Source organism: Carcharodon carcharias, chromosome 10 (genome assembly GCF_017639515.1).
Source record: "Carcharodon carcharias isolate sCarCar2 chromosome 10, sCarCar2.pri, whole genome shotgun sequence".
Classification (NCBI taxonomy): Eukaryota; Metazoa; Chordata; class Chondrichthyes; order Lamniformes; family Lamnidae; genus Carcharodon; species Carcharodon carcharias.
Window position 1 is genome coordinate 124,055,124 of NC_054476.1, and position 14,968 is coordinate 124,070,091.

The window sequence follows — 14,968 nt, forward strand, 5'->3', positions numbered from 1 at the left end:
TCTTTAGAAAGCGCAAAAAAGGTTTACAAGGATGGTACCAGAGCTGAGAGTTTCCAGCTATGAGGAAAGATTGAACAGGTTAGGTTTTTTCCTGTGGAAGAGAGAAGACCTGGTAAAGACCTTTAAGATCATGAGTGAGTTGGGCAGAATAAATGTGGAAAGAATGTTTCCATTTGAGAGAGCACCCAAAAAATTAGGGGCCCTAGTTATTACATAGTAATAATAAATCCAATTGGGAGGTAAATAGGGAGAAATGCTTTACCCAGAGAATAGATAGAATATGGAAATCACTCCCACAGAGTATAATTGATGAGAATAGCTTAGATACTTTCAAGATGGAACTGGATGAGTACAAGAGAGAAAAGGGAATAGAAACGTATGCTGAAAGCTTGAGATGAGGGAAATGGAATGGGGGAGGGAGTGCAAAGAATTGTGGGGAGTTGAGGCACAGACTAGTTGGGTTAAATGGCCTGTTTCTGTCTTGTATAATCCATGTGATTTGATGCAAAGGCTTGAGTCTGGCCGGCCGACAGTGATATCACGTTTACTATGAATCATTGAGAACTGTTGTTGATTACAGAGTCCTCAACCCAAACCAGATAAGATAGATATCAATGTGAAAAAATGTATTTTAAACAGTCCCCTAATAACATGCAGAACTAAGGTTCTTATTCATGTACAAAATGCTTCATCGCTCTTGTTCAGAATGGAAATGATTTCCAACTACTGGCTGACTGTTACTTCCCTTAAAAAATAAGTGGTCAGCAGCAGAAAATCAGTAGCGCTTCAACCAGCCCATTGGTAATTTCAGGCCTATTCATGGGAGAGCAGTCAACCAACTGAAACAGCTTAAATATACAAATCAAGGTCCTATATTGATTGTCTGAGCCCAATTTGCCTACGAGTAGCAGGAGACAACTCAGAATGGCGCAGAAAATTTTTCCATTTCAATGCTTATTGCTCTTGGGCCCACAAAAAGACCTCAGCCTGTTTTTTTTTTCATTCATGGGATATGAGCATCGGTGGCTGGGCCAGTATTTATTGCCCATCTCTAATTGCCCTTGAGAAGGTTGTGGTGAGCTGCTTTCTTGAACTGCTGCAGCCTATGTATTGCAGGAACACCAAGAGTGCTGTTAGGAAGGGAGTTCCAGGATTTTGACCCAGCAACAGTGAAGGAAGGGTCATATAGTTCCAGGTCAGCATGGCGTATGCCTTCGAAGAGAACTTGTAGGTGGCGGTGTTCCCATGTGTTTGCTACTGTTGTTCTCCGAGGTGGCATAGGTCACAGGTTTGGAAGGTGCTGTTGAAGGAGCCTTGGTGAGTTGCTGCAGTGCAGCTTGTAGATGGTATGCATGTTTAAGGTGGTGGAGGGAGTGGATGTTGAAGGTGGTGGATCAGGTGCTCATCAAGCAGGCTCTTTTGTCCTGGATGATGTCGAGCTTCTTGAGTGTTGTGGGAGCTGCACTCATCCAGGCAAGTGGAGAGTATTCCATCACACTCCTGACTTGTGCCTTGTCGATGGTGGACAGGTTTTGGGAGACAGGAGGTGAGTTATTCGCCACAGGGTTCCTATCCTCTTAACTGCTCTTGTAGTCACAGTATTTATATGGCTAGTCCAGTTCAGTTTCTGATCAATGAAAACCCCCAGCATGTTGTTAGGAGGGGTTGCAGCAATGGAGTCAGGAAGTGAGTTACTCACTACAGTATTCCTAGCCTCTGACCTACTCTTGTAGCCACAGTACATAATATGGCTGGTTCAGCCCTGTTCCCGGTCAATGTTAATCCCCAGGATGTTGCTAAGGGAGATTCAGTGATGGTAATGCCATGGAGTGTCAAGGGGAGATGGATGGATTCTTTCTTGTTGGAGATGGTTATTGCCTGGCACTTGTGTGGCATGAGTGTTACTTGCCACTGATCAGCCCAAGCCTGAATATTGTGCAGGTCTTGTTGCATTACGACATGGACTGCTTCAGTATCTGAGGAGTCGCGAATGCTGCTGAACATTGTGCAATCATCACCAAACATCCCCACTCCTGACCTTAAGATGGAAGGAAGATCATTGATGAAGCAGCTGAAGATGGTTGGGCCTAGGAAACTACCCTGAGGGACTGCTGCAGTGATGCCCTAGGACTGAGACAATTGACCTACAATATTATTTACACAATAATCTTACTTTGTGCTAGCTATGACTCCAACCAGTGGAAAGTTTCTCCCTGATTCGCATTGACTCCAATTTTGCCAGGGCTACTTGATGGCACACTCGGTCAAATGCTGGTTTGATGTCGAGGGCATCACTCTCACCTCATGTCTTGGGCTCAGCTCTTTTGTCTATGTTTGCTCCAAGGGTGCAATGAGATCAGGAGCTGAGTGGCCCTGGCAGAACCCAAACTGAGTGTCAGTGAGCTAGGTATTGTTGAATAAGTGCCGATTGATAGCGCTGTTGAGGACACCTTCCATCACTTTGCTGATGATTGAGGGTAGACTGCTGGGGTGGTAATTGGGCAGGTTGGATTTGTCCTGCTTTTTTTGGATAAGGGTGCAGCTAGTTCTGGAGCACAAGTCTTCAGTACTATTGCTGGGATGTTGTCACGGCCCATAGCCTTTGCAGTATCCAGTGCCTCAGCTGCTTCTTGATATCATGTGAAGTGAATCGAATTGGTTGAAGACTGGCACCTGTGATCCTGAGGACCTCTGGAGGAGGATGAGATGGATCATCCATGCGGTACTTCTGGCTGAAGATGGCTGCAAGTGCTTCAACCTTGTCTTTTGCACTGATGTGTTCGGCTCCCCCATCAATGAAGATGGGGATATTTGTGGAGCCTTCTCCTTCAGTTAGTTGTTTAGTTGTCCACCACCATTTACAACTGGATGTGGCAGGTCTGTAGAGCTTAGATCTAATCCATTTGGCTGTGGGATTGCTTAGCCCTGTCTATCACAAGCTGCTTCTGCTGTTTGGCAAGTAGTCCATTGTTATAGCTTCACCTCATTTTTAGGTACGCCTGGCGCTGCTCCTGGCATGCCCTCCTGCACTCTTCATTGAACCAGGGTTGAACCCCCGACTTAATGGTAATGTAGAGGGGGGGATACGCCAGCCATGAGGTTACAGATTGTGGTTGTATACAATTGTGCTGCTGCTGATGGCCCAGAGTCCTTCAGGTATGCCCAGATTTGAGTTGCTAGATCTGTTCAAAATCTATCCCATTTGGCATGGTGTTAGTGCCACACAACACAATGGAGGGCATCCCTAGTGTGAAGATGTTTGAAGCCATCCAGGATCACTTGCCTTACCACCCCCAGCCCCTGTGATAAACAAATTAAAAATGGTGGACAAATGCCTGGCAGAAAAAGACATCGGCAGTACATTTTTATCTTCACCGTCTGAGGTAATCTGCTGACTCAGATCATTGACCATTAATGGAACCCGTCTGATTGTCATCCATTGGAACGACAGGTGATGCACACTGTCACACTTTCGCCCAGGTGGTAAAGATCAAAGTCTCCTTACCTGAGCACCCAATTGCTCCCACAAGAAGTTACCACCCTCCTACACCAGGTCAGCTCTAATGGATTGGCACAAGCTACCCAGTGACACAACAGCCTCCTGAATGGCTTTGGATGGATCACCTAGCTGCTCCACTGACTTTGTGCCTATTTAGGTTCAGGTGGAAGTTGAACATTCTCCCCCAACTTTGTGTTACTATCATTTTGGGAGTAGGAATGATACTGAAAGCCAGAATTAAGTTTGAGGCAAGTTAAACATGAGTAGTGATTTTTTTTCCATCCTCAGCAATGGTATTCAAACAATTATTACTAGCAGGTTAGAAGGAATGAACAGGCTCTGCTCTATTCATCCATCACGGTTGGTTTCAACAAAGGTTTAAGTTTCTTTTTCACGAGAATAAACCTTTCTCGCATCCAAATGTATTTAACTATTTAGGCTGTGAGCAATAAGCAGTCAATCAATCAAGGTTTCCTTGAGTTAAAGAAAGAGAAAATTTATTAATCATTAAACCTGAGGAAAAATGATAAAAAGACAATAACAAGCCTTCATGCAGTCATTTGGACACACACACAGACACACACACACACACACACACACACAGACACACATATACACACAGACACACACAGACAGACACACACACACAGAGACACTCATACACACAAACGCACATACACACACAGACACACACACACAGACACAGACACACCACACACACGTATCAGCGATAAGGGAAATTAAAGTCCAATAAAGAAATATACGGTTAAGTCTCCTTGGATTGTCCTTGAAACGTAGATTTTAAACATTGCAGCTGATTTAGGTTAGCTGGTTTCTTGGATGCGGTCAGATGTAGAAGGCGTCGCCATTTTTACGAGATCTCAGTTCGCTGGTAGATTTCTAGTAACACTGGCTTATAAACCAGGTAATACACTTGTTCTAAAAGAGAGAGCACAGCTTTTCAGCGTGTTTCCTCTGCTGAAAACTTTCTTGACACTCCCTGTGTCACTTGTAATCTGTCTGCAGTGGCTGCAGACTGCACTGGTATACTTCACCCACTGTGTATTTCCAAGGGGTTTTGGGTTAGTGTCTCTGTGGCAGCCATTGTTTCAATATCCAGCACTTTGCATTTTGATGTCTCTTCCTTAGACAGTGACGTGTTTCAATGGGACTCTGAATTATGGGAAATGACCCTCTCTTCACACTCCCCTGAAGGTGTCTTGTTTACTTTTTAACCTTTACCTTGAAGTGTGACATTGCATTTTTAAATAGATTGTTCTCTGTCATTTCAAATTGCAAGATTTTGAGTGGATTGAACGTTGAAAAGTCATATTTTCAAAAATAATGGGACAAAGCCTTGTGGCACAATCGCTTAACAATTCAATGTGTATTTTTTTAATGTAAAGAATATGCCTTCAGTCATCATAGGATAATCTAATAATTGGAATAATTGTATTTCCACTAGGGCATCTCAACTAATAACTTGCAGACATACTTTGATGTCTTTCTGGCCATGGCTGCAGTTCTAGTGTATTACCATTTTATACAAATCTAACAGTATTTTAATACATTTCCATCTCTTTTCAGGGTTGAGCCAGTCCTGACCAGAATTAAAGATGACAGAAAGCGAATTATTCTTCCCTCCATTGACAACATCAAGCACAAAACCTTTGAGGTCCAGCGTTATGAGAACTGTGCCCATGGTTACACCTGGGAGCTCTGGTGCATGTACATTAGCCCTCCCAAAGAATGGTGGGATACAGCAGACCCTACGTTGCCAATCAGGTCAGTTGTGCTTTTTTGTTGTATTTGGAACACTACTCTTTCAGGCTATGATAAACAAATTTTAAAAGGTGGACAAATGCCTAGCACAAAAAGACATCAGCAGTACATTTTTATCTTCACCGTCTGAGATAACCTGCTGACTCAAGTCATCAACCATTAATGGAGTCTGCCTGATTGTCATCCATTGGAAGGACAGGTAATGCACTCTATCTTTGCCCATTTGGTAAAGATCAAAGTCTAGCCCATCAAGTTCTACTCTAGCTCCTTTGCCAACCTCTTTTTAAAAAATTGTACATAAGGAAGTAGTATTTAAAAAAATGCTGGGAATTCAAAGTTGAAAAAACACCAAATCCTGTTCCTGTAAATGCTAGAAGGCTGAGGGAATTCAGGGATGAATTAATGGAGGATTTAACCACAGCCTTTCAAATGATCTTGCATATAGAAGATGTGTTGGAGAACCGGAGGGTTGCTAAAATAACACCTCTCTTCAAACAGGAAGAGTAAAACCAAAAAGTATGGATCAATGAGTCTAGCAACAGCAATAAATCAGCTTCTGGAAGCCATAATATGGCATAAAAATTCAGTTAGAAAGGCATTGGTTAAATCAGGACAATTTTCATGGATTTGTGACAGAGAAATCAGTCTGACAAATTTAAAGCAGTTCTTTGAGCAAATAGATGAGATGTAGAGTGTATTAATAAAGTAAATGTAATGAATATTGCGTATGTGCATTTTCAAAAGGAATTTGATAAGGCAAAACATTGAAGGCATGTAGACAAAATAAAGCCGTATTAAACAGAATGTAGGCGCATGAATAAAATATTGGTTTAAGAGCAATAAAGAGCGAAGAGTGGTTAACAGAAGTTTACAGGACTGATTAGAATAGGTTAAAACTCTTGTCATTGGATGCAAAACTAGTGGTTGTGCATTGGGCACCCTTTGTGTACCCTTCCTAATTTTACTTTCCAAAACTCAGTAGATTGACCATCAGCTGAAGGGAAGCGATAGATTAACCTTTTGGGTGGGACTCTTCAGCTATAGTGTTTCTGAATTCCTAAAAGGCTTCACAGCAATGTCTCCTCTGTTAAAGTTCAAGAAGAATGAGTTTTGTATCAACTGTAGACCAATACATTTTTTTTTATTATTGACTTCACAAATGTGCTTGGGCAGAAAGGCATTTGCAGTGTTTAAATGAACTCTGTGGAGGAAACACTTCAGGCATGTAAGACACAGTAAATAAGTGAATTGAAGAATGCTCCAGACAGAACATCCTAAAATAATTGACCTGCTTGAATGATTGGAAAGTCAGAGACTTTAATCTGACAAATGCTTGGCTCACAAGGCCAGAGAATTGGAAAGCCAGCAAGTCATTTGTCAATGAAACCTGAACGTGATAATCCACAACTGGTAAACTTAATTAAACTCCTGAGATTTCAAGTCTGTCAGCATATTTTATAAACCTTATTCTTTATAGTTTTGAAAAGTAGCTGGGTTTATTTATTTTTGGACTCATCTACCAACCTGTTGATGGAGGTTGCAAAATTGAGGTGAGTGTCTCTGTGTAGGTATATAAATCAATGAAATGGCAGATCCCCCCTTGACAGCATGGCTGATAAGAAACCGGCTGAAGATTTTGAAGTAGTATTTCAACAGAGGAATCACTGTTTCAAAATGTTATCCATGCAGTCGAGAAACTTCAATTGTTGCTTTGGACAGATTATAAGAGATAAAGGACTTGCACTTAGAAAGGGACTCGATTGTCTTCACTCAATTTTTATTCCTTTTTTGGTGCTTTCTGCTGCACCAGATAATTGTCCAGAAGTTGAAGATGAAAATCCACCCCATAGTATCTTTTATATCTTCGGGGCTTTCCAGAACATTTCATAGCCTATGAATTATTCTGGAACATCTTCATTTTTGTAATTTAGGGAAGCCAAGCAGTCAGCTTGTGCAGGAGGCTTGACAGGGTTAATGCTGAAAGGTTGTTTTCTCTTGCTGGGGAGTCTAGAACATGCAGCACAGTTTCATGATAAGGAGAATGATCATTTAGGACTGAGATGAGGACAAATTTCTTCATTCAAATCTGAATCTTTGGAATTCTCCATCCCAGAAGATTGTGGATACACCATCATGGAAGGTATCTAAGGCTGGATCGACAGACCTTTGGTCTCTCAGGGGATTAAGAGAAATGGGAGCAGGTGGGAGAGTGGAGTTGAGGTCCAAGATCAGCCATGATCATGTTGAATGTCGGAGCAAGTTTGATCTACTCTTGCTCCTATTTCTTAAGTTCTTGTGTTCTTATGTATCACTTAGATCCCGGGCAGAAAGGGACTATCTACATTGTAACTCTCCTCCTCTTCCTGTTTCTCTACTCCTTGTTGCATTTCTTCTTCCTTCCCCTCTTCCTTCTCATCCTCCTCCTTTTCATCATGATCCTGCTCCTCAGATTCTCAACTGACAGGTGATTAAAAAGGGCTTTTCCCTCATAATGGCCAGGTGGTGTAGCATGGTGGGGCAGGGTGGGTGCGTACCTGCTGGGTAAATTATAGGTGGCATAGAAGACTGCCATAGAATGAAGGAATCATGACTACTGCCGCGATTTTTGGATATTGGACTTCCACTTGTATGATGTGCTGCCTGTGTTTGCACACTAGCTGCACTGCACATTGAAGGGGTGACATTCCCCTTGGTTGATGAATGTGGCCAAGTTGACATGAGGCGCACACAGGTCAATATGTGTGCCCCAATCTGTCTGCACTTTGGGTGTACCTACACCACATGGACTGTGGTGGCACAAGAAGTTGGCTCATCACCACCTTCTCAAGGGCAATTGGGGATAGGCAATAAACACTGGCCTAACCAGCAATGCCCACATACTATGAACAAATTAAAAAAGGGTCATTGACACCCTGTGCCATGGGGAAGCTTGCAATCTATGTGAAACCTTGTGTTCGCTTTACCTACTTATCTCTGGCAAGAGGGACATGAGATTAAATTGTTTTTTTGTATACAGAGCACCTCAGTGACCTCCCTATGTAGCTGTGTACTGAGAACGGAGATGTTGCTTATATTTCTAGCAGCAACCTGGAAGGAGCCAGACCAGAGCTGGTGCAAGAGTATTGGGCACCTTTGGCAAACCTTCAGCCTTCCGCCCTCCCCCTCACCCAATTAACTTTTGAAAATGCATACAGTAAAATGGCGCTAACATTTGTTTCTTGTCAGTCCCACACGCAACTGCTAAAAATAGTCGAACTAACTGGTAGTTGTTATTGGCAGCCTGCCACCTTTCCAGTCTCAGCCTCCTACTTTTCTGCAGCACCATGTTCCCTCAGCTCCACTCACTAAATTTGTGTACTCTGTTCCTGCACCTCTCGCAAGACCTCAATACCCGCATCACCATGAGATCACCCGGGAGCTTTCTGATTGGTTGAAAATGCAGATCTCTTCAATCATGTTCCCTTGATAAGGTGGATAGTCCAACAAGTCTTTCTTCCATCACTGAGGAACAAATGTATGTTGTGATCAACTTTAGCCTGGAAAAGGTTCGCTCACCATTGGCCACATAAACAGGGAGGGTCAAAAGGACGTGGAAAGCAATAAATGTGTTAGGGACACTGCAAGCAGAAATAAGCCAAGAGGCAAAATTAAACACATCTTGCGGTGATGCACACTTTGGAACTCATTTTGCAATGCCTTGCAATTCACTGCACAAATCTGAAGCATCAATATCTTTGGAGCCCCCATGTTTTCAAGCTTGCTGTAGCTTCAAGCAATGTTCCATAATTTGTTTTTCTATTCTGCACACTGTGAAAATCATAGAGGAAGCCAAACGCAGAACTAATCTGGAGCATCTGTGTGGCTTTTTCTTCAACGGATTATATTGCTGTGGCAAGGACTGCAAAATAAAAGTTCACTTTGAATTTTCCTTGGGCTACGAATAGGCTCAGCGTCTGCTTCAAGTGTGAACTGCTTCCCCTTTCCACTAATACAGAACATGGGCCGGATCTGATTCAAAGTGTGCAGGTATCTCCAGATCCTCAGCAAGTTCACATTCAGCTACCAGTGTTTTCTCAAATCTTTCAACTCTCCTGCAATCAACAAGAAGCTTCTTGGTTTCTCTCAGTTGATTAAAATAAAATTAAAGCAGAATTGTTATTTGTGCCAGTGTTGAGGGCAGTAGGAAGTAATAAATATGTAACTAAGGGGCAGGGTAAATAGATGTTGCTCAGAGTGGATAAGGAAAGTGGTGCACTGCAGGGGTCAGTACTGAGGTCTGCTTTTGCTTCTGATATCATGAGATAATTTGGATTTGGACAGAAAGGACACGATACTGATATAAAAACAGGAAATGCTGGAAATATTCAGGAGGTCAGACCGCATCTGTGGAGAGAGAAACAGACTTAATGGGCGGAATTATTCCAGATTTGCACTAAATGCGGTAGCGGGTGGGAAAAATGACATTTTACCTGTCGACCACAATGGCGGCTTCTTACACCGCATCGTCCCAAACCTGCCACATTAATTACGCATTTCTGGGAAACACGCAGTTTTGATGGCGGGTAGGCTGTCATTCGCCCGCCACGTCATCACCTCGCCATTTCATCACATCGGCACCATACTTAAAGTATAGCCACGCACACACCTCTCAGTGCTTCCAGCTCATGACTGCCGCATGGAAGACAGGATGGCCCCGAAAGGCAAAACGACTGCAGTCCCCCGGTTTAGTGCCGCATCACTTGAGTGCCTTTTGGATACCGTGGAGGCCCAAACATGATATCCCCTACCCCCACACTGGCTGCGGGAGGGGCAGCTGCATCACCAATCCAGGGCAGGAGGCAGTGGCAGTGGTAGTCAGTGCCAATGCCCTGCAAGAGTACAGCCATCCAATGCTGCTACAGAATGAATGGTGTCATCCGTTCCGCCAGGGTAACTCATTCACTCACACACTCACAAACCCATCACCCATCCACACGGATCTCACACCTCAAGGGACAACACCCTAACTCTCACACATACCCTTACACCTCCATCAGGCTCATATCCTCTCAAGCTCTCAAGTCTTCATTCTGTCCATGGCTCTGTTCACCACACAAACATTCCACTCAGTGCCATGTGTCCTGCTCACACTCTCTCCACCTGTTTGCATGCAGGAAAAGCTGGCTCACATCAGCAGGAAGAGATCCCAGACCAGGGATGGAGTGCTCCACATTAGGCACCTCAATCACTTTGAGGAGCATGCCATCGTGCTGAATGGTGAAGATGTGGACCGTGTCTGCGGTAATGGTGAGGTCGGTGGTGAACATCCTTGTGAGGATCCTGCACCACATCATCCCTCTCTCAATGCAACCGTGAGTGCTCTCCCTCCTGCTTTTGACTCTGCTGACATGCATTAATTACCTCTACTTTGTTTCACAGGGAGCTCTGCCAAGTGACTGACACCCTCAGCCAACCAGTCCCTCAGTTCCATCCACGTTCTCATCTCCAGCCAAGTGGACACCTCCTCCTTTGAAGAGCTGGAAATAAGCAGCCTGGAAGACCCATCAATGTGCTTAACCAACCCTCCACCAGCGCAGAGACACACACCTCAGTGGGACCAAGATTTTGAGCAGGCTCAGGTTCACAATTTGGTGGTCACTGCATGGACACATGTCAGCAGCAGGAGGAGGCAGGTTCAACTGAGCTTCCCGCACTTGCGAGACAGGTGGGGAAGAGGCATCTGTGAGGTCCAAGTCAGATGACAAACCTCTAGATTTGGCCTTCCAACTCATCCTGGAGAGTCAGCAGAAGGTATGGGAAAATCACGCAGAGCTGTTCCACTCCTCAACAGAGTGGCACGTGAGTCAGAGGAGTGCATCCGCCTGCTCTCTGATGAAGAGTTGCCCACATGTGCATGTATGGAAGCCTCCATGAGGAGGATGACAGGCACCATGGAGACCCTGGGCCAACAGAACATAGAGATGTGCGCAGACCCGCACTCTATCGCTTGAGCCATGGGTGAGCCCCTGCATTGGCAATGCGAGAGGGAAACGGGGCACCTCGATGACCCCCAGGTGCTCCTTCCCCTCAAGGGCACCCGAAGGGAGGAGGGGCAACAGCTGGGCACTCCTGGGTCATCCACTCAGAAATCTCAGAGGCTGTCCTCTCCCTTCAATCCCCTTTGCCTGTGATCCCTTCAGCCTCGTCCTTTGTCACCGCAGAGGGAGCAGCGGGCCAACGAGTGATTCTGGAGGGAGCAGTGTTTGTGTGGCAGGCCTTTCGGAGCCATGTACAAGCACTCTCCCACGCACATGGATCCTTCCCTATCACACACATCTCAATGTCCTGAGCATTTTCAATGCTGCCTGCTGGGGTTCACTTTCAGTTGTCCATCTGAGCTGACCTGCATCTCCACCCACCCACTGATCACACTCCCAAGCAGCACCTGATCTCGCCCACCATGACTCTCATTTCATTTTCGATTTAGACAGCATGATCTGAACTCGCTTTTTTGTCAGCACCCCCCTCTTTTCCCCTCCCCCAGTCACCCATTTCCTTTCCCCCATCACAGTTGACCCCTCAGGCATTACCTTCCACCTCCCCCTCTGTTACCTACCAGCAGCAGCCCTCTTTCTTCAGGGATGTCCAGCTGAGCATGTGCATTCCCTACCTTCCCGAAAATCCCACCCCCGTCCAAATTAAACTCCCTGACCTCCTCCTTCCTCCAGGATCCATGTCTGCCTCCGAGACCCCACCAACCACCCTCACAGTCCCTTCTATTGCTACTGTCGAACCCTCTCCCTCCCACCCTGCCGCCTCACTCTGCCCTTGGTCATTCACACCATTCCCTCATTCCATGCCCACCCTCAGTTTGCTCCCCAGGAGGCAGTCATGGACTCAACAGAGCCCTCCCTTTGCACATTCACGGGGACATCCCTCCCTCCGGATCACTTCCCCCCTTGGAACCACTTCCTCACTTAAAACCCCTTCACCATTGAAACCCCTTCGCCACTTGGAACCCCTTCCCCAGTTGGAAACCCTTCCCCACTTGGAAACCCCCACCCTCCTCCCTCCTCGGACTTCACCCCTGCTTAATCCTCCCCCCTTCCTGGTTCCTTCAGGCACCCTTACTTCTTCTGCCGCCCTTAGTCCTCCCCCTCTCCTGACTCTTTCCTCTGGCCTTATTTCTTCCTCCACGGAGACTCCCTCCCCTCTCTGCACTCCTTGCCCCCCCCTTCCCTCACCGACCCCTCCCGGACTCCCTGCCCTCTCTGCGCTCCTTGTCCCCTCCGTACTCCTACCTCCTCAGTTGCTGTCTTCTCCCCGTTACCCCCTCCACCCCAAACCACCCCCCCCAACGCCCCCAATGCCCTCATTCCCCCTCCAAATCTCACCCTATCCTGAGACCTCCATTTCCCCCCCCCCCAGCCTCACCCCATCCTGCCATGTCTTCCTCTCCCAGTTGATCCTAGACCTTCCTCCCCCACCCCACCCTTGGTACATCTTCCTCTCTCAAACACAACTGGGCCTTCCTCACCACAACGTCGACCATCATCTGTTGTGGGCAGACCCTAAACTTCCGTGAGCTGCTTCGCAGCAGACCCATGCCCATCAGAATCCACCCAACATGCCATGGACGTTCCTGTGGTGTGCTGTTGGTGTCAGGCTCCAGCATCTTCTGCTCCTCGGGTGTCTGCAATGTGAGCAAGGCTGTGGCGGTAAGTCCCGACTTCTACATGTCACATTTATCAAGACGTGTTCTGCATCGTCCTGCAATCACGCCAACGTGACCGGTCGATCTGGCAGGGGGGCATGATTCTGGCAGGCCTGCCCTAAAATGATATGTAGATGTGTTACGGTGAGGTTCTCGACGTCCAATGGTGGGGAACGTGGCCTGGACGATCACAAACTGGTTTCATGATGCCGTCAAACCAATTACTGGCCTTCTCACCATATTGTCTGCTCATGAGCTGAGCAGGCCCAATGTGGGCACAGAAAATTCTGCCCAATGTTTCAGGTCAATTACTTTTCATCAAAACGGTAAAATGTAATAGATTTTAATTCGTTTAAATGGGTAAGGGTGAAAAAAGGGCAATAGGGAAGTTCTGTGATTGGACCATCTTCAACTGCTTCATCAATGACCTTCCTTTCATCATAAGGTCAGAAGTGGGGATGTTCGCTGATGGTTGCACAATGTTCAGCACCATTCGTGGCTCCTCAGACACTGAAGCAGCCCATGTCCAAATGCAGCAAGACCTGGACAATATCCAGGCTTGGGCTGGCAAGTGGCATGTAACATTCAAGCCATACAAGTGCCAGACAATGACCATCCCCAACAAGAAAGGATTAAACCATCGCCCCTTGATATCCAATGGCACTACCATTGCTACAACCCCTCCGAACAACATGCTGGGGTTTTCATTGATCAGAAACTGAACTGGACTAGCCATATAAATACTGTGGCTACAAGAGCAGGTAAGAGGATAGGAACCCTGTGGCGAATAACTCACCTCCTGTCTCCCAAAACCTGTCTACCATCTACAAGGCAGTAGTCAGGACTGTGATGGAATGCTTCCCACTTGCTTGGATGAGCGCAGCTCCAACGACACTCAAGAAGCTTGACACCATGCAGAATAAAGCAGCCTGCTTGATTGGCACCCTATCCACAAACATTCACTCACTCCACCACCAATGCATAGTAGCAGTAGTGTGTACCATCTGCAAGGTGCATTGCAAAGCCCACATTCCATGAATGAATAAAAAATGTGACAAAAGAGTTAGTATGTAGAGACAAAGGAAGTGATAATGGGACAAGTAAAGAAACAAAGGATTTGTCTAGAGAAGGTGTGAATGGCTGAATTATCAGGCTGTCCAAAGGCAAAAATAAGAAAAACCATCCTGAAATTTGCTGATGACACAAATGTAAAAGATTTAGCAAGTGGTTTTGCTACCCTGGTCTCCCCCTCTACTGGGGTCCACTTGTTCCGGTGGTGGCTGGTCTGTCTCATCCTTCTTGGAATAGCAGCCTCTGGTCTCTGGGTCAAGGAAGTCATAATTCCCAATGTAGGATGCCCCAGCTTTGATCCTGTGGTGTTATTTGCCTTGTAAGAGCTTATGAGAGCATGCAAAGTCGGTGGAGACCTGATGTGTCTAGGGCCCTAGATATTTCACTGGATTCTTTCAACAAGTGTTATGATAGGAGTCTGGCAGAAATCATGAGGAAATTCGGGGCCATTGTCAGTTTGATGAATTACCCTGCTTTGTCTAACATACAACAACAATTTGTACTTATATTGTACGTTTAACAAAATAAAAGGCAGTTCACAGCAACATTATAAAACATAATATGACACCAAATATGCGACATAAGGAATAGTAGGACAAATAACCTAAAGCTTGGGCAAAGAGATAGATTCAAGGAGTATTTTAAAAGAGGGAAAAGAGGTTGCGCAGTCGTGGAAAAAATTCTAAATATTAATGCTCAGTCACCAATCAGGCAGTGATTAAAATCAGGGATGCTTAAAAAGCCAGACAGAAAAGTGTAGATATCTTGAAGTGTTGTGGGGCTGGAGGAGATCACAGAGATGGGGAGTACCAAGCTTTGTAGGGATTTGTAAACAAGAATGGGAATAGTAAAATTGATACACTGTTTAACTGGGAGCCAGTATAGGGGAACGGGATTTGGTACAAGTCCGGACATGGGCAACC

General features: G+C 45.6%; 1 protein-coding gene across 1 annotated transcript in view; it reads left to right on the top strand.

The window, feature by feature from the left end:
- galnt17 (polypeptide N-acetylgalactosaminyltransferase 17) overlaps positions 1-14,968 on the top strand; it is a 488,896-nt gene that overhangs the window by 194,049 nt on the left and 279,879 nt on the right. The window contains exon 5 of the mRNA XM_041197649.1: positions 5,087-5,284. Coding sequence (XP_041053583.1) covers positions 5,087-5,284 — 198 coding nt within the window. The remainder of the gene's footprint in view (positions 1-5,086; positions 5,285-14,968) is intronic.